This window comes from Muscardinus avellanarius, assembly GCF_963383645.1.
Source record: "Muscardinus avellanarius genome assembly, chromosome: 8".
Taxonomy (NCBI): Eukaryota; Metazoa; Chordata; class Mammalia; order Rodentia; family Gliridae; genus Muscardinus; species Muscardinus avellanarius.
Window position 1 is genome coordinate 911,316 of NC_137794.1, and position 19,839 is coordinate 931,154.

The following is a 19,839-nucleotide window of genomic DNA, read 5'->3' on the forward strand; positions in this document are numbered from 1 at the left end:
GGCCCAGGCTCCAGCACATGGCCGGCCACGGATGGGCGGGGTGGGGCAGGGTGGGGAGGCTTCCTGGCGCATTCTTTACGCAAGCTGCTGCTTCTTCTCAAGTGGGTTCCTCTGCTTTGTGAGCCCTTATCCTCTTCCCAAGGAAGTAGGAGATGAGAGGACCCCAAGTGAGAAGTGGGAATTATGGGCTGGGCTTCCTGGAACTGGCCGTCTTCAACAGCGCACCAGTAACATGGCCTGGCTCTGCGTCCCCAGAGGCTTCAAGACCTGGGCTGTCCTCTCTGTAGAAAGGGGGCCTCACCAGTTATTACAAACCCCCAGCAGCAAAGGGACAGGTGGACCTGGGTCCGCACTCCGAAGGCACACAGGGACAGGGAGGGTGCCGACATCTTGCGCACCCCCTCGGGCTGGCTGGGCCCAGGGCGCGAGGTGCAGGCTCTAGGCTCGGTGAAAGTCCCCCCGCTGGCCCCCCGTCTTGCTGAGGAGCTTGACCTCTTCCACCACAATGTCCCTGCTGACGGCCTTGCACATGTCATAGAGGGCAAGGGCGGCCACAGCTGCGGCAGTCAGCGCCTCCATCTCCACCCCGGTGGGGCCGCGCGCCCGGCACGATGCCTGGACCTGCACGGCCTGCCGCGCACTGTCCAGCTCCAGCCGCACCTGCACGTGGCTGAGGGCCACGTGGTGACACAGAGGGATGAGCTGGCTGGTCAGCTTGGCCGCCTGGATGCCGGCCAGCTGGGCCACCGCCAGGGCGTCTCCCTTTTTGAGCTGGTTTTGCTGCAGGAGCTTGAAGGCCACCGGCCCCAGGAGGACCACTGCGGAGGCCACGGCCATGCGGTCTGTGTCCGGCTTCCTGCCCACGTCCACCATGGATGCTTGTCCTTCTGAGTCCACATGAGTCAACTGGTCTGAGGTGGCCCAGGGTCCCGAGACGGCGGCAGGAGCTGCGGGCCCTGGGCTGAGGCACTTGGAATTGGCATCTGAGTCTATGTAGGAGCTGTAGTGTCTCTGAGGAGAGCCAGGCCCCAGCCACTGGAGAGCCAGCCCAGGGGCCTGGGGGACGCCACCTCTTGTCCACAAAGTGGCCTTCTGGTAGGAGAAACTCACTGGGGGTCTCAGGCCCTGACTATGGAGGGGGTCCCAGGAGGAAACGCTTAGACGGGCTGGTGGGGAATCCTGGAGCATCCAAAGTAACTCTGAAGGGCAATGAGAGAAGAGACTAAGTCCAAAAGGCTACCCTCCCCCCACACCATCTCAAGTTTTCTTCTTCACTGGGGAAAAGGGAGAGAGAAACCACCAGCAGAGTGAGGACCCAGGCGGGACCAGCCGCAGGCAGGCCGTGTTTCAGCCAGCGGTGGCCGCCCACTCCCGCCCCACGCTCCTTCCAGGATCCTAAGCAGCACCCAGGTCCAAAGCCAGATGAGCCGACTTCCCGTGGCCCTTCATTCGCTTAAAAAATGCAAGCTAGGCTGCACCCTAAATTCCCAAGCTGGTTACTTTCATTTTCATTTTCTCTATAACAAGTTAGTAGAAGTTGTCCAGCTGGTAGAAAAAGCAAGTGAAATATCTACTCGAGTAATTCCTTTCAAGTCCCTGGAGCACATCCAGGTGCACCAGCGGCCAGGCCGGCTTCAGGGCCGGAGGCCTGGGCAACTGTGCAGGTCCTCCTTCCCCCGCTGGCGGGGCTGGGACCCATGGCCCCCGCTCACGAGACAGGCGGAGGGCCCGCCCTCCTCCCGGATGAGAACCAGAAGCACCAAGGCCCCAAGTGGTTCACACGGCCTCTCTAGAAACCACACCAGCCTGGTGGCACTGCATCTCGGAGTGAAGTGATTCCTGACAGACCAATGCTCTCCCGATGTCCAGGTCTCCAGGACTCCTCCCTCCCTCCCAGGGCAGCCGGGCACCCCACTCCTTGACATGAGGTTGCCTGCAGGACAAGAGGACCCGGTGCTGGCGGCTGCAGAGGGAGGCTGGGAGGAGGACAGGAGTGTCCATGGGGGCCTCCCCTGAGGCTGCCTTTCCCTTCTGGGTAGCTGGTGTTAGGACGGCTCTTCCGCCCCAGCCCCGCTGCTTTCCTCTGGGCACTGGGCCCACTCTGTCTAACCCTGGATGAGCTAACCTGTGCCCTGCCTAGGCTCACCGCCCTCTCACTGGTGTTCCAGTTCAGTGGCCCAGATCCAGGGCGGCCCGGGGCGGGGGCACCTGCTCTCATCTAAGCCCTGACCCCCAGAGGTCTCTCAGGGGGTGAAGGAGCCGAGACGCTGAGGTCCTGGCCATCTCCTGCCTGAAACAGCGTCACCGTTAGCTAGCTGCTGCTCAGCTGATCCTGGTGTGTACTGAACACCACCACACCAAGCCCTGCTGCGGAGGGTGCCTGCGACTGCGTCCACGCTGGGAGATTCCAGGCCTCCACTTTCCCAGGGAACAACTAAGGATCATTAAATTGGAGCCCCCCACCCACCCTGATTTCTGGTGGGACAAAAGAGTCATTTCTGAGCAGGCGTGGTGCGGGAGCCGGGGGCAGGGAAGAGATTGCACAGTGCGGGGAAGGAGGAAGAGAAGACAAAGAAGGGTTAGAAACCAGGATGCCAGCGGCACAGGTGCCACCTGGGGCCTCACGGCAGGGTCCCCACCATGGAGCCCGCCTGCACGGGTGAGGGGTTACGTACTGATGATGGTCACCCACCGATGAGGATCATGGGCCGGTTCTTCATCTGGGAAATACTGAACATGCCTGGGGGAAGGGAAAGATGGGGCAGGAGAGGAGGCCGGGAAGAGGGGAGAAAGGGCGGGAAGGACAGCACACTGAAACAAAGGAGCCGCAGGCCGCAGCCCTGCACATGCGCCGCCCGGGCGCTAACCAAAGGCCCAGGACAGAGCCTGGAGGCCAGTGTGGGCACCGGGCCCGCCCACCCCAGCAGGCGGCTACGGGAACCTCGGCTCCATAGCACAGCCAGGAATCCCCGATCCTCCGCCATGCTTCCCGCAGGCGGCCACCACCCTCGCTCCCCTTACCCGCGTGCTGCCTCTTCTTCCTGCCCACCGCGGCCCTGATGATGCCCAGCAGCTCGGCCTCCGAGGCCCCCGCCCGCAGGTGGTCCCGCAGCGACACCTCCGCGTTCCCAAAGAGGCAGACCTGTGCAGGCGGGTGAGGAGACAGGCGTCCCTCATCACCATGCCTGCCCGCCCAGCCTTCCAGAGCCCGAGTGCCGTGCCCAGCCAGGACCCCTGGCCACGAGGGACAGAAGGTTCTGGATGCAGACGTTGGGCTAGAAGCACAAGCAGCAAATCAGACTTTGAGGTCTGTGCCAAATTTCCTTCAGGGTGTGCAGGAATGAAGCTGGGTGTGGTGGTGCCGGCATCTCTGCTACTCGGGGGGCTGAAGCTGGAGGATCACAGGTATGAGAGCTTCCCAGCAACAGTGAGATGGCGTCCCGAAATAAAAACGGGCCAGGACGTCGCTAGGGGTAGAGGCCCTGAGCTTAACCCCTAGTTCTCCTAGATGCCAGAGATGGCGCCACACACCCAGCTCTGTGCTTGTTCTGACACACTCAACAGAATGCCCTCCGTGTCCGTCACAAGCGGGGCCCCTCAGTTGAAGCCGAGCCCGCAGACATGGCGGTATGCATCCCGTTGCCCTCGCCCTCGGCCCGCCCCGCCCCGCTTGGAGTTTGTGAGGAGCTCCTCTCCCTCAGCGGCTGAGGCTGGCGGAGGGGGCAGCCATTCCAGGTCGCTCACCTTGAGGTTCCCGTCAGCCGTGATCCGCAGCCGGTTGCAGGTGCTACAGAAGTGCTCGGACATGGAGGTGATGAAGCCGACCCGGCCGAGGAAGCCGGGGACTTTAAAGGCCTGGGGACCAGGGCACAGGGCTGAGGTGCCCAGGCCCATGCTTCCCCGGCCTCAGGGCCCATTCCAGAGCAGCCCGTGGGAAGGTGGCAGCCTAGGAGACGCAGCAGGACAGCCGACTCTGTTCCAGCACGGCTACCTCCTGGAGGGAATGTGCTAAGGATCCGGGGACTCATGGACAGCATGTCCAGAGAAGGTCACATGGAAGGATGAGACCACACGCACCTGCTGGAGCGGGTCCTCAGAGGTGACCCACACCCGGTCAGGCCCAGCCCACGTGTCCCCTATGAAGCAGAGGTCACAGGAGTCCTGCTTAAGCTGGCTCCACCCACTGTCCTCACCTTGCCTGCACCCCTCCAGCCTCTGGGTGGGACCCACCATCCTCGGCAGCCACCTCCCACTGCCTAACCTTGGCTGTGCTTGACGCCTCCTCCGGCAGCTTCTCTAGCTCCGGCCAGCGCTGCTGGACAGTGTCCAGCATCTCTTTGTAGCTGACCATCTTCTTGACGTTCCACCTGTTGCCTGGATTTGGGTGGGGCGTGCTTGGCTCTCAGAGCTTAAGGCCCGGTTCTCAAGTCCACCTCACACTCGGCACAAGCACCTGCTCCCAGCACCACGCTCGACTCCGGGATGCTCCGGCATGACCCTCCGCCCGCCCACTGCCCCACCCCTCACTGACCATCGAAGGGCATGTACTCTATGAAGCGCACGTCCAGGGGCAGCCCCTCGGTCAGAGCCACGAAGTCCAGGAGCTCGTCCTCGTTCAGGCCGCGCATCACCACGCAGTTCACCTGGCGGGACCCAGGGTCTTGAGGGCCAGCTCCTTGAGCTTGCAGGGGGAAGCTGGCTCTGCCCCTCTCCCCACCCGACCCTCCCACGTTGCGGGACCCAGGGGTCACCCTGCCCTCCTTGGTCTCTTAGATGCAGAGGGAGGCCGAGTTCACCGCCCTGGTGGAGGCCTGGTGTCAGTCCCACTGTCCGCGGCCAGGTGTGGGAGGAAGAGGGGCAGAGGCCACAAGTGCTCACCTTCACAGGGTGGTAGCCCAGCTCGATGGCCTTGTGGATCCCCTCCATGACCTTGTGGAAGCCTGCGCGGGGCGTGGGGGAGAGTCAAGGACCCAGGACCTGTCTGTCTCCTCCCTGCCTGCCCCCACGCCCAGGACCACCAGGGCCTCAGAGGCCACCCACACGCCTCCCTGATGGGCCAAGCGGCAAGCCTGAGCACCAGGTGCAGCTGAGTGCCAGGCAGTGCTGACGAGACTCAGCGCTAACACAATGCCGTTTCCTGCACAGGACCACAAGCAGGATGGAGGCGCAGAGTTCTGTCTGCCGGGACTCTCTGGTTTAACTGGGGTCCCCGGGTAACATCCCCAATCACCGACTGATGGCAAACGCAACCTGTGATGCTCATGCTTGGCTCTAAGGCTGCATGAACAGGCAGGAAGCCGATCTGGCCTGTGGGACTCAGGCTCAGAGGAGGCAGTGTCCTGCTGGAGGACTCCGCCTCCCCAGCACTCCCTCCCCGCAGGAGTCCATCACCGATTCATTGGACACAAGTACTCATACTCCCAGCACAGCTACAGGCAGGTGCTGCTCCAGAGAAATGTGCGCTCTCCCTGGCTCTCCACATTTGCCCCAGGCTGGCCCACCCCGTGACTCCATCCCCTGAGCCCTGGCCTCAGCCTGCGTGGCGCCTGGGGAGGGCAGATGGGCCCTTTACGGCCCGCAGGCCACCCTGGAGGGAGCAGAGGTGGCCCTGGTGGGTGCTGGGGAGGCAGAGAGCCACAAGCTCTCCACAGTGAGGCACCAGCCCCGGGAGGAGCAGGGACAGGGATCCAATGCCACACACCACAGGCAGGAGGCAGTCGCAGGACCTGGGGATGAGCCCACAGTTGTCCCTCCCTTTTCCCCCACTCACTGGTCTCCCCAGAGGAAGCTCCCTGGTCCCCATCCTCCCGCCACTCAAGGCCAGCACAAACACATCCTCCTGGAAGCCCTCTGGCTCTCCTTGGGGTCCTCCCCTGCCCCCCATGGCACTCCCTTAGTAAGGCCAGATAGCAAGGCCGCCTAAAGGATTTACCCTCAGCAGTCCGGGGCAGTATCTCGTGTGCCTCTGACCCTCCACAGCTACAGAGCAGGAGACTCAGTGCTCCCTCCACGCTTGGACGGGCACAGACAGGGAGCCGCACAGCAGGAAGGGATGGCAGGCTGGCCTTGCTGCTCTCCCCAGAGACCAAAGTGGGGAGCTGGCTTCCTGGCATCCCTCTGGCCTTCCAGCCCCGCACCCCAAATCCAGGGTCTCCATTCTTGAAGAGGCTCCCACTCTAACTCAGGGCGAGGCTCAGAGCCTGAGAAGAGCCAGGCTGGGAGACCACAGCGCTGCCCGAGGCTGCTCACCTGCCGCCCACGTCCACGGTGGCCAGTGGGAGGAGTGAGGACAGAGGCTGGTCTGCGGGTGGGCACGGGGACAACCAGGGGGCAGCTGGGGACCCACTGAGCAGGCTCACGCTGGCCCAGGCATCTCTGGGCAGTCATGGCCACCACGGCCCGTATTTCTGAAGAGCTCATTGCAGGGGGACCACCTCAGCCCAGTTTGCTCACAGGTGGGTGGCAAAACTGAAAGTCCTTCATTCTGAAACCTGCCCCTCCTGGCTTTAGCCGTGGGCAAACTGCGAGTCGGGAGAGGAGGGCACCCTAGTTCGTCAGCATGAAGCCCTTGAAGTTTCTGCACGGCACGTGGCCAAGGCCGGGGAGGGCTGGGCAGGGAATCAGTGCCTTTGCTTATCTAGAGCCCAGACATCAGAGGAAGCACAGGCCCTTGTACAGCCCCCGCCACACCAAGCGTCCTGATTTGATCACCTTTCCTGCGGACGATGAACTCAAACTTAGCGGGCACCAGCGTGTCCAGGCTGATGTTAATGGCACTGAGACCTGCTTTCTGAAGCCGGGGCAGCAGCCGGGCGAGGTTGACGCCGTTGGTGGTGACACTGACGGTCCTCAGTCCTTCCAGCTGGCGCAGCTGGGCTGGGGACAGAGCAAAGGAGTCAGCATGTGCATTCTTTGTCATTCTTGAAGTCTAAAGAAGAGCTGGAAGGCGAAACTTAGTCCAAACAGAGGCCAGGAAAGGAGCTCCCTGTGACCTGTTAGCCAGGTGTGACTCAATTCGAAATATAAGAATAAAAACCGTGGTAAAACCAACCAAAAGATGAAGGGCACCCCGAGCCCAGGGCTGCCGGCTGAACCTCAAGGGCTACGAAGATTGGGATCTGGCCTTCAAGCTTTCCACTAAGCACGCCTAGCACCCTTTTGCCACCTCTGTCAAAATCACCTGGCCGACAGGTGTGAGGATCCCTTTCTCCCTTTCTGCATCTTCTACTCCGCGGGTCTGTGTGTCCGTTTTTGTGCCGATACCTGGCCGGCTTGGGTACCACAGCTCTGTAGGACAATTTGACAGGAATGTGATACTTCCCCGTGGTTCTTTCTGCTCAGAGTTGCTGTGGCCCTGAGGGCTGGCACAGTGGAGTCGTGGAAGGGGGTTGGGAGAGGGGCACAGGAGAAGAGAAGCGAGACTTGAGGAAGGAAACACTTTAAACAACGGCCGGCCCGTCTGTATGTGGAGGTATTACTCCAATCTCACTAACACGTACGGGGACGGAATTAGCCAAGTGACGGTGCATGCCTGCGTGCGTCACCTCAAATCTCACCGGGCTTAATTACGAAGCACCAGTGAAAGTATAAAAACACACCAACAGAAGAAAAACTATCAAAACGGACCAAGAATGTAAGATACGCAGGGTAAATGCAGCCAAATAAAAATATTAACAGTAGAAAATAAAATGCTAAAATTGTAAAAAGGAACAGGGGAAATAGTAAAGATGTTAATTGTGACGTGAGGAACATGGCAGAAAGACACGGGAGAAGCAATGGTGAGCTGCCGGATCAGGCTAGGAAGCTTCCCAGGGAAAGACCGAGGCCGAGGAGTGCGCAATCCAGGAGAAGGAGCGACGTTCAGATGATAGACGTGTCAGGAGAAGAAAATTAACAGAGAGGGAAACACTTAAAGAAATAATGAGGAAAAATTTCCCTAAACTTAGATGTTTTAAAAGTGAAGTTTCACTGAATATCAATGATAAAAGGTCTACTGAATATATACTATTACAAAAAAAAAACACTATAACAAAATTAAAGAAAATCAGATACAAAGAAAACAATGAGAATTTTAGAGTAAAAGATCTTATTATCTTAAAGCAAAAATCATACTACATCATTAGACTTAACAGCAATGTAGGCTGTAAAAGACACCTGGAGGACTCCCTGGCCCACTCACCCTACCTCCCTTTTCTCCTTCCCTTTCCCTCCCTCCCTCCCTTCCTTCCTGTTGGGTATTGAACCCAAGCCCCGCTTGCTAGGAAAGCATGCTATCATTGACCTATAGCCCCATCCCGAGAGACATTCTTAAAATACTGAGGGAAAGACCCCTTGAAGGCACAGAATGTATATGCATCCAAGTAATATTGTAAAACTACCATTCTACTGCTGAAACTCATGAACACTACCTGGAACGCCAGGGTTACTTGGATTTGCCATACAAAAACCTGCACCGAGACACTTTCAGAGCCGAGACAGTAATGAGGAGAGAAACACATTCAGGCGGTGCTGTGAATCTTGGGGACCCCAGAGTGCTTAGACACCTTGCTCAAGTTCACTGTGGTCCTAAAAGACAGTGAGGACGTGCTAAGGAGAGACGGGGCAGGTGACGCCCAGCAGCCCCAAGCAAAGTCCTACAGCATACCCACAGCAGCACAGGGAGGGCTGCAGAATCAGGAGAGAAGGCTGTGCAAATGTGTTTTTTCTGTTGATGTTATTGATTGTTGTTATTGGGAAGAAGGAAAGGGGGATCAGTTTAAAACCAAAATGGAGAAAAAAAGAGAAGTATAAAAGTATAATAAGCTGCAACAGAAGGTAACAGAAACAAGCCCAACTACTCCAGTGATCATGATAAAGGTAAGAGGACCAAGCTCAAGAGTTAGGAGAGATTTTCACACCTGATAGAGGAAACAAACGTTGCCTGCATGCTGTTATGAGAGCTTCACTTCCTGTGTGTGTGTGTGTGGTCCTGGGATTGAACCCAGGGCTTTGCCCGTCACACAAGTGCTCTGCCACTGAACTAATCCCCAGCCCAAGCTATACTTAGAGAACACCACTAAAAGGTTTAAAGTAAAAAGAGAAAAACAGACACAGCAGGCATATTAAAACCAAAAGCCAACATAATTTTGGTCACATAAAAAATACATATCTTAAGACCAAAGTATCATTAAAGAGGGATATTTAATTAGTACATAATATTAAAAGATTCAATTTACCAAAAGATATAATATTTCTAAACATGTTTGAATCTAACAAACCCACTTCAAATATATAAAACAAATATTTTCTTTTCTTTCTTTCTTTTTTTTTTTTTTGTGGTACCAGGGTTCCTGTAAGCCCTTCTACCTCCGGGCTACACTCCCAGGCCTATTTTTTATATTTTTTTTAATTTGGAAACAGGGTCTCTTAAGCCAGCACAGCTGGCTTCGAACCTGCGCGATCCTCCTGTCTCCACCTCCCAAGCGCGGGGGATTACAAGCGTGCGCCACCACGCCTGGCCCTGAAACAAATATTTTCTAATATTTTCAAAATTTGCTTTACATATTCTATTGAAGAAGCGATACAGAAGATATAAAGCAAAAAGCAATTTATTTATCCCAAGGGAGAAATGAACAAGTCGACAGGCTCATTTGCCACAGGGAGGTCAGACAAATTCAAAGGCTAGTTGAAGACCAGCAAAACAGACAAACCTCTGGCAAACTGCATCAAGAAGAGGAGGCAAAACCCAAATCAGAGGAATCGTAAAAGGACAACATTACAAGGAAAATATTAATAGTAAAAGATTAAAAATAACTTCAACATATTTAAAATCAGAAAAACAGACAAATTTCTTTAAAAAAGGAAAAGATTTGCCAATAGAAAAAAACCTGTCTGCTCATGATATAGTTTTTAGCACAGAAAACGTAAACGGATCTAAACAGGCATACTATAGCACTGATGGGAAAGTTGGTGGGGTAGAAGAGAGAGATGCTAGCAACAACATTCAGAAAAAGACACGTTGTCAGGTTCCTACATAAAACGGAGTCACCCACAGAGGAAGGCGTGAGGAGGATGACACCGGACCAGCAACACCTGGATCTGTGACCATGGGGCCACAGAGGTACGGGGATGCAGTCAGGAGCCAGTCCTGTCACGGTGGGGGAGGGCGCCACAGCTGGAGGAAATCCAGATGTCAAAAGCCAGACACGGAATCAGGAAGGGGCAACTGACATGGGCCCTGGAGCACAGAGCAGTACAAAGGAAGAAGGTGTCCTGGAAGGTGTGAGTTGTGGGAAAAAATGATGTTAATATTTCCCAATTTGGTTCAATTAAATTCCAAGAGGATTGTCCATGTTAACATTTACATGAACAAGGCTTAGAAAAGCTTAAACATCGCTGGGAAAGAATTGAAAGGACTTGTCCTACTGGATAATCGTTTTATTCTGAAGGTACCCTGATTAAAACAGTGAGATAACAGCCCAAAGGCAGAAAAGCTGACCACTAAACAGAGCAGAGCAGAAGCTGAGACAGGTCGATGTCTAGGAGATGTGGGGACTGTCCAGGACAAAGAGCTAGAAAAAATACGGCCATCTGTGTGGGAAAATACTACTCTGGACTCAACATCATCCACAGGTGAACTAAGGTCTTCAATGCAGATCTTAAACTCAGTGCAAAACATGGGTTGTTGATCTGACCTTGGGTTAGGTGTCTTGTTAACAAGACTTGAACCTTAAAACAATACACTGAGTGTTCAATCAAAGCGGAGCTCGCCTTTTCAGACTGGAAGAAAATATTTGCAACATATATAAAGAGTATATGTAACCAAATCAATATGAGCAGACAAGTAAACAAGCAGAAAACTGTAAAAGACGTGACCTGGGGTCACACAGAAAAGGAAATGCGTAGGGTTAGCTAACATGCCAGATGGGAGCGCCTGACCTCATTCTTAGAGGTGGAAAATAAATCAAGACACAACAAAATGGGATTTCACACTTTTCAACTGGAAAAATAAAAAATGGTAGGCATTGTGAGTTCCGAGGAAGCTACTCAAAGATCTCACGTACTGCTGGTGAGCGCAGAGGTCCACCACTTAATACAGGAATACAAAGTGGTTTCCAAAGGGAAACATTCCCGTGTTCTACGCAATTCTGCTCCTGGAGAAAGTGCACACTAGAGAATGTGGACAACTGTGTTCCGAGCAGCACTGCTTGCCCTGAAAAACTGGAACCCATGTGACTGCTCACTAGAAGGCTGGCGCAGCCCACGGTGGGACTGCAGCTCAGAGGGAGGGAGGGAGGGAAGAGGGAAAGCGCTGCTCATGGCCCACGGACTTCACCGGAGTCAGACCAGTAGGCCTCCAAGGACTGCAAACGGCAGTAATCAGAGTTCAGAACACCGTCTGATTCTTTAAAAGCAAGAGAAGGCGAAACAGAGCCGAGGGTGTTTGCCCCGTGGTGGTGGCAGGTCCAGGGGTCAGGATCAGGAAGGCCACAAAAGTTGTTCAGAGTTGTCACCAGTGTTCTTATTCCTTAAAAAAATGGGGAGCGGGTTTCCTTAGGAATTAACAACATTAAAACAAACGCAAGTAAAGTGAATGACGTCTCACTGACCAATGATGATCCCAAGAACCAAGTATTATATTTAATCTAATTCTAGGTGACTGGAGTCCTTCTGAAAGAACAGAAAAAGTCACGCCTTTGAAAATCTGCCAGTGGTTCCCCCAGCATTAGGCCTCTCTCCTGGGGAGGCTGGGAATGAACCCTGCCCCAGCACAAACACCAATGCTGGAATGAAATCAGCACTATGAAGGAGAACAAGCTGGGGTCAGGGGCCAGGGGCCAGGGGTCAGGGGACGGGAGAGCCTGTGTACTTCTGTGGAACGTCTGGGCTGTGAACATTTCCAGCGTTGCTGGCCAGCTTTGCCATGTGGTCTTTGCTGCAACTACTCAGCTCTGCAGAAGCTGCCAGGACAGTATGTAAACGAGTGGGCGTGGGTATGTTCCCATAAAACTTCATTGATGGATATCAAATTCAGGACATGAGTTTCATGTGGTAGAAAAGGTTATTCTTTTTTTTTTTTTTGCCCCACCATTTAAAAATATAAAAAACCTTCTCAGCTTGCAAGTCATATCCAAATAGCTGGTGACCTGAACCTGGCCCAGGGCTGCGGCTTACTAACTCCGGGAGAGAGTAGCGGGGGCCCATCCTGGGATGGCCGAGGAGAGCTGCGCTGACGCTGGGCTCCAGCAGGGACCGGGAAGGGCCACCCAGAGCCCCAAGCCCCTGGTGGAGCGCACAGCAAGCGCCAAGGCCCGGCTGTGCCAGGGAGAGGGAAGGCAGCGTGCAGAAGACAGGTCAGAGCTCCGCAGGAGCCGGGCCTCGTGGGGCTCCTGGTGAGGACTGGGTCTCGGTGTGACGGCGGGCCCTGGGATCTGGCACTAGTAGCCCTGACCTTTAACAATTCTGAACCTCCTTCGCTCTCCTCTCTTCATCCAAATGGGAGCAAACAGCACCTGTGTGGGGTGCTCAGGGGTGCGCGGGCGCCCTGTCCGATGAATGACAGCCGCCAACAGCAGCCTCGGCAACAGAGTCCGGCCAGATGAGGCAGGGGAGGGGACGGGGAGCGGGCATTTGCCCCACTCACCCACGATGTCCACCACGTCGGGCCGGATGAGCGGCTCTCCGCCCGTGAGCCGGATCTTGTCGACGCCTTCCTTCACAAAGAGCCGAGCGAGGGTCAGGATCTCCTCGGTGGTCAGCAGGGCAGCCTTGGGGGTCAGGGGGACACCCTCCTCGGGCATGCAGTACTGGCCTGAGGGAAGGAAGGGGATGAGGATGTGGGAAGTGGGCGTGGCGGGCTGGCCCGGGCCCCTGTCTCCCTGCAGCCTTCCTGCTTCCTTCTCACTGGTGAAATGCTAGCCACCCCTCCCTGTTTGGACCTGCCGTCCCTCAGCAGGGAAGCTGAGAGTATTAAGGACACTATGCGTCTCCAGCCATGGTGGCCCACGCCTGTAATCCCAATACGTGGGAGGCTGAGACAGAAGGATCGCAGGCTTGAGGCTGGCTGCAGCAACTTACCGAGACCCTGTTTCAGTGTAAAATAGAAAAAGGGCTGAAGTATGAATGGCTCAGAGGAGAAATGCTCCTGGGTTCAATCTCTGGTACCCAAAGAAAAAGAGGGAGAGTGAGTCACAGAGCAGCGTGGCGGGGGGGCCTTTGCTGCTGGCTCCCCTAGCCCGGGTGCTGGGTGGACCCCGCCCTCTCTGCAGGCTCTGCTGGCATTCCTCCCTGCATCTGCTCGAGGAGCCTGCTGCTTTCTGCTGCAGCCTGTGGCCCCAAGTCCGTCCCACCTATTGCCCCTTACGGCCCCACCTTACAGAAGAGCAGGCTGAGGTGGCTGCACGAGAAAACAGGTGGGCTGAGGACGGGGAGCCTCCCCACTGCTGCCTGAGCTGGGCTCTAACAAGGGCTGGCGGAGCCTTGTGAGCCAGAGTCAGGTGTAGTGTGTGGGTTCAGTACCAGACTCGCCAGACCCAAGAGGACCGTTGTGAGTACTGGGACATAACACACGTAGTGTGTTTTATTTTGGTTAAACATTTACCAAACACATGTGTCTGTTTACTGACCCGTGGGTAAATGTTTGTGCTTGTGAGGTGCAGGGGGAGGAGGGAAGGGGAGGAGGGAAGGGGGGGACAGCCCCAGGGAGCTCCCCCTGTGGGGTCATCAATCAACACCGAGTGCTGTGCATCAGCTGGGCTCTCGCTGGGGTTGGGACGTTTCATGGTTGGCGGTGCTGCTCTCAGCCTCTGCCCTAAGTCTCAGCTGCTTGGGATGTCCACCGCCCCTGCCCTGCCCATGTCCTGGGCCTCAGGAACAGAAGAGCAACAGGAGGAGGAGTCCTGAAGATGCAGAGGTCCAGCACTGCCACTTAATCCTAACTCGTCACAGCTCTGTCCTCAAGCAACGCTCAAGCAGGACCTAGCTTTCAGTACCCCGAGACTGAGCCCCAAGCCAGCAAGGCGGGAGGGTGGGCAGGCTGTGAACAGATCGGGGGCTGAGGAGGATTTGTAGGTGTGGGGAAGCTTGCAGAAGCCACTTCAGCAGGGCCGGAAACTCACATCGGAGGTTACACTTCTCCGTGAGGGCAATCCGCAGGTAGCTGTGCTGACGGCCAAAGCTGTCTGTGAGGAAGGCGGAGAAGGGGGCCGCGTGCTCGCGCAGGAACTGCCTCCTCTGGGACTGCTCCTGCAAGGACAGGGCGCGTGGGGCAGGCGCCAGGGCCCCACCTGCGGAGAGCCACGAGACCCAGACACCAGCTGCCCTTCGTGGCCGACGTCTGGGCAGCGCGTCTAACCTGCCCAGTGGCCTAGGCCCTGCAGTCCCTGAGATTGATGGACTGGGAGACAGCCAGGGAAGGAGCCACATCCCAACACAGCCAGCGAGGTGGGGACTCCAGCCCGGTAGAGGGAAGGGCCGGCAGGAACTCTTGATTCTTTATTCAGTTCTTATTCTTCGCCTTACCCAGTGCCAGAAGGGAGAATTAGCACCCACTGTGTGGGGCCCAGGGAAGGAGACAGCTGCAGGGGCCCAACCTGGTTCTGGGGAGAAAGGGAGCTAAGCCTTTCTGGTCCCCTGGCCTACCCCTCCCCACAGAGGCTGATGAGATCACCGCTCCAAGGCGAGGCGGTAACATTTACCGAGAGCTTTCGGAGAACGCTCTTTGCTCAATTCCCATACCCACTTCTGATGACAAGTCAGACGTCGCCGTTATTCTAACTACAAAGGGACCGTCCAATAGGTAGGTAGGTAGGACGGTGAGCGCGGCGGGCGAGGTGCTTCTTTCTCAAGAACCTTTAAAGATGAAGAATCGTGACCCCAGCACCTAACTGAGGACCACAGACAGGACTCTGGTCTGGGTCAAGAATCCTGGGTTCTGGGCCAGGAGCTTCCCCAGCCTCAAAAGTTGCTTAACTTCTCCTGGTCTGCTTTTCCAGACGCCAAGTAAGAACATAGCTGTCTTGCTCGAGATCTGGTAGATGAAGCCCCTAGAACTATCATGATCTTGTAACCTAAGAGGGCAGAGGGCCTCTGGGGCTGAGGGAGCTGCGTACCCGCACCCAGGAGGAAGGACCATTTGCTTTGCTACGTTCCCCAGCCGTCCTGGCACGTAAGAACCATCTGGATGAGTAAGAGATTTAAACCCCACTGGAGACCAACCAAACCCGCATCTCTGGGGCTCCTGTGTTTCAATCTTCCCAGGCAATGCCAAAGCAAAGCTGGTTTAGGAGCCACTGACTGAATCAAAGAAGAGACTGTGAGTGTTGTGGGGGCTTTCCTCACTCTACCTACCCCAAGACCAGTTTCTCAAAGAAACTCTGCTGGGGGGCCAGTCCACGGGGAGTAGGAATCTGCCACGCTTCCGTAATTGTAATGGCCACTTCCTTCCTCCCTGGGTGTGATGGGCAAACTCAAGGGGTGCTGGCTCCCTAGTCCAGAATCCCACTGACCGTCCGGATCCCAGGGAGACGGTGCCCAGGAAGCGGGGCTAGTGATGGATCTGCGCCCTCTTCCACCCACAGCAGCTCCTTGGAGCGTAGACACCGTGTCAGAGCAGTCTCTGGGCTTCACCTGCCAAGCTGTCCCCAACCTAACACGCGGGCAGGAGCCAAACTAAACCCAGGCTGTGCGCTAGGAGGATGGAGTGATTCAGCAGATCCCTCCCCAGGAGCAAGCAGGATGGCTCCGGGGAGGGCGGCCAGGGCTGACCAGCTCTGCACCACCGACACCAGCCAACGCCCCCAAGGTTTCCACTGTGTGCCAGGCAAGGAGGGAGGGCATTTGGACCCAGGGTGGCTGGGAGCCATCGGCCTGCATTCTCCCCATCTAGAAGCAGCAGGGGAGAATCCTAGCTGCTGACACCTGCCAGGTATGAGATCTGTCATTTTCTTAAGGACTCTCTACTCCCGGGGACATATTCATTCATTAAACAAATACAAAGGAGCCCAGTCTTCCCACTCTGGTAACTTCGGAGCGCCCTGCATCTAACCCTATTAGCGGCGATGGCTGTGGCTGGGGGCTTCAGACCTGCCTCCACACCATCTAATGCTGGACAAGTGGAGCTCAGCTCCCCAGACCACGGGTGGTAGTGTTGCTACGAGGCCGGGGCCGCCGGTCCCATGCTCTGGCTTCTGTCTGTCTACCCAGTCCCGAGAGGGCAGAGGGTGTGCAGAAGGTGGGCCAAGGAGTTAAGGGAGGGACCCTGCCAGGGACCCTGCCCCCCAGGACATCTGAGAGAAATGATAAAGGCCAACTCCCAAATGGCTCGAGAGTGTAGAGTAGACGAAGAAGCAGGGTTATTCAGGAGAAAAAGAGCATGTTCCATAATCAAACACCATGGCCCTGACTGAATTGCTACTGGGACGATGTAACCAGGGGTTCCTCAAAACTGACCTCTATTAAGTGACAGTTCAAAGCAAGTGCCTGGCCCAGCTTGGCTCTCCGGCCTTCTCCCACTGCCCTCCCAGGGCGTGGGGTGGTCACACCTGTGGCTCCTGGTAAGGAGAGCCCATTCCCTGGGACGTGGCCCGCCATCTTCCTCCTGCCCTCTCCCCCACCACTTCCTTCCTGTGTAACCCCTGCAGCAGAAGCCCCTTCTCGCCCGCCATCCCCTCCCCTGCCACAGGCAGCAGGCCAGGCCCAGGCCAGCCCCCTGACCCCTGCACGAGCTCAGAGGGAGAAAGACAAGAACACACACCTGGGCTGCCTAAGCCTTGCAACGGGCCATTCCCACTAGGTCGGCGAGTCCCCGCTGACCTACACGCCATGTCCCCTGCCTGCTCTGTCCAGGACCCAGCCATGCCCCTTCCCCTGTGCCCACTGGCGGCCACCTCCTCTCTCCACCTCACTCCCTCTCTCACCCGCACTCCAGCACAACAGCACACCCCGTAGCCTTTCCTGCTCTCCCAAACCGACCACCAGAGCCCGGTGGAAGGTGGGGACATCTCTGCAGGGCGGGAAGGCTGAAGAAGGGTTCGGGATGCCCACACAGCTCTTCCTGCCACGTGGAAGCTCTGTGGATGTGCTGAACCTATCTCATCCCTTCTCTGGGAGTCTCTTGAAGACTGGTTTCTGTGCCCACATCCACCATCTAAGCTGGGCTGGTCCAGACCTCTGGGTTTATAGACACAAGCAGAAAGTGACATCCCAGGAGCTAGACAGATGGGGAGTGAGGCAGCAGGGCTCCCTGGCCCGCGGTCAGTGTATGATTCCACAAGGACTCTTCCCCAGGGGCCTCTCAAGCAGCCTAACATGTTGGTGGACTCCCTGCTGTGTGTTAATCAGTGTGGGGAACTCCTCAGGGGCAGAGGAGTCCCAGCAGCGCCCAAGGCCGCAGAGCTCGGACCTAATGGAGATGTCCAACGCGAATGTCTTGGCTATCCAGTGAGAAAATGACTATCTTGAGTGTCCAGGAGGGAGGGGCCAAGAGGACACAGCAGGTACCGGGCAAGGATAATGCTTGCATACCTCTGCCTCTCCAGCGCCGCCCTGGCCTTTCTTCTAGGTACGCGTGTCAGCATGTATTAACTCAGGCTCTAGGACATCTCAGGGATTCGACACTCGCTCCCACCCCACAGAGGAGATAACGGAGGCACAGAAGGGAATACCTAAAGAGTGCACTTTTTTTTTTTTTGCAATCCTGGGGATGGAACCAGGGGCATTCTACCTCTGAGCTACACCCCCAGCCCTATTTTTCATTCTTTATGTTTAAAGAGTCTCACTAAGTTGCAAAGGGCCTCATTAAATAGTTGAGGCTGGCTCTGAGCCTGTGATCCTCCTGTCTCAGCCTCCCAAGTACTGGGATTACAAGGGTGCGCCAGCATGTCTAGCCAGCTTTGAAACTCGAACTTCTAAAAGGGTGGGGCGGGGTGCAGATCCTGGCATTCAGCTCCAGAGCCACATTCTTCCTGTGGGAAAAGGAAGGACAGGCCCAGACTCACCCCAGGATCCCCTGGGGCGGCCCTGAACACAGGTGTTAGGCATCCGTTCTGCTTTGTGTTAATTCAAAGGAAGGCAACTTCATGAGCTGCTCACCTGGAAATTCAGACTCTCCAGATTCCATCTGTTATGAGGACTAAAGGGAGTCAACCATGTATTAAGTCACCGCACAGTGGCTCTCTCAAAAAAGGTACAAAATAAACAGGGAAGTGGGGGTGGGGGAGAGAAAGAAACGTCCATCCTCAAAACCTCTGAAGACTTCTCAGCTGTTACTTTCCCATCTTTCCCTCAGTGCAGTTCAGAGTTCAAGGGTACTGAGCAAAGTCTCCACTTCCAACGACCCGGCTGCTTATCTGAGAAGAGGAGCTGGGGTCTGGGAGAGCAAAATGGAGACCCCAAGAGTGAGTGACCCCAAGAATGCCGGGGCATGAAGCATTCCTGGGAATCCGGAGAAGAGCAGCTAGTGGGTCTGGAAAAGGTTTCACCAAATGAAAAGAGATGTTCCTCCAGGCTAAATTCTCCCCTAACCACGTGGGCAAACAAACTCAGAACTTATCACTTGAGCGTCTCTGCGGGGCACTGTCAACCCTGCGCCAAACCCTAAAGAGAGGCAGGAGCCTGTACCTGGAAGAGGCCAGGCCCTGTCGGTTCAGCTCTAGAATGAGGCCACCCCCGCCCCCCCGCCCCCCGGGGAAAGCAAAGTAGAAGCGAAGACACAGCAAGGACGGTCACGGAGCCGGGACAGTGACAGCTGGAATTGCTAGTGGGCGCCGCACTATGAAGGGGGTGTCCCAGGCACCCCACGCAAGGCGCCCTCCACGCAGGGCCAAGGGGGGCAATGTTGACAGGGGCTGTGTGGGGGTGGGAGGGGTACTAATAAGCACCGCCCTGGATCCCAAGCCCCACCCCTCGGCGGCCACCCTTCCCTGCCACAGAGACCTGGCGGGCGCCACGGCTTGGGCGGGGGTTGAAGCGGGACCCCGGGGGCCCCTCCCACTGGCTAGCGGCTGATGTGGAGACCCTCAATGCACCCGGCGATCGAGCACGCCGGGAAGCCTCCCCGGGCGGGTGGCCTGCCCAGCCTTGCTGGGAAGGGGCGGCAGGGGCTCACCTCCGGGGCGGGTCGCGAGAGCTCCCCGGGGCGGGGCTGCGTCACCGGAGCCCCCGAACTGCAGCCCCGGGACCCCAGGAGCCGCCACAGCGTGCGGGACAGGGACGCGGGCAGCGCCGCCATGAAGCTGCGGGGAGGAGGACCTCGGCCTGGGCTGCGGCCAGCCTCGGGAGCAGGGAGCCCGACTTCTGGTCCGCCCGCGGGGCGGGGCCGGCGCGGCCAATCAGCGAGCGTGGGGCGGGGCCCTGGCGGCCAATCAGCGAGTGCGCCGCGCGGCCTTCTGGGAGTGTAGTGCTTTTGCCCAGACATTTCCCCTGGCTTGCGCAATCTAGGGCGGCAGTGTCAATCAGGGAGCACCCAGGCTCTACCTCCAGCCATCCCAGCCGAGTTTAGGACGCAGTTAGGGCGGGACTAAAACTAGAAGAAAGAGGTGCAGCCTTGGGTGCAGGGCTTAAGCAGGTGCCAATAAAATTATTGTTTATAAATAAACAATAAAATAATACATAAATAATAAACAATAAATAAAATAAATAAATAAAATACATAAATGATAAACAATAAATAAATAAAATAAACAATAAAATTATTGTTTATTTTATTGGCTTAAGTAGGTGCCAATAAAATTATTGTTTATAAATAAACAGTAAATAAATAAAATAATACATAAATAATAAACAATAAATAAAATAAATAAATAAAATACATAAATGATAAACAATAAATAAATAAAATAAACAATAAAATTATTGTTTATT

At 56.0% G+C, this 19,839-nt stretch overlaps 1 protein-coding gene across 2 annotated transcripts; it reads right to left on the bottom strand.

Moving 5' to 3' along the window:
* Nucleotides 1–438: 438 nt before the first annotated feature.
* Nucleotides 439–19,207, bottom strand: MOCS1 (molybdenum cofactor synthesis 1; the record flags this gene model as incomplete). Of its 2 annotated transcripts, XM_080700648.1 has the most annotated exons (11): nucleotides 439–1,199; nucleotides 2,693–2,740; nucleotides 3,022–3,142; nucleotides 3,745–3,855; nucleotides 4,262–4,374; nucleotides 4,532–4,643; nucleotides 4,879–4,940; nucleotides 6,712–6,876; nucleotides 12,623–12,790; nucleotides 14,097–14,223; nucleotides 19,085–19,207. In XM_080700648.1, 11 exons carry the CDS (start codon nucleotides 19,205–19,207, stop codon nucleotides 439–441), a joined length of 1,911 nt encoding a protein of 636 aa, XP_080556774.1. The 2 variants fall into 2 exon arrangements, with proteins under 2 accessions (XP_080556774.1, XP_080556775.1); XM_080700649.1 differs by lacking the exon at nucleotides 2,693–2,740.
* Nucleotides 19,208–19,839: the final 632 nt, after the last annotated feature.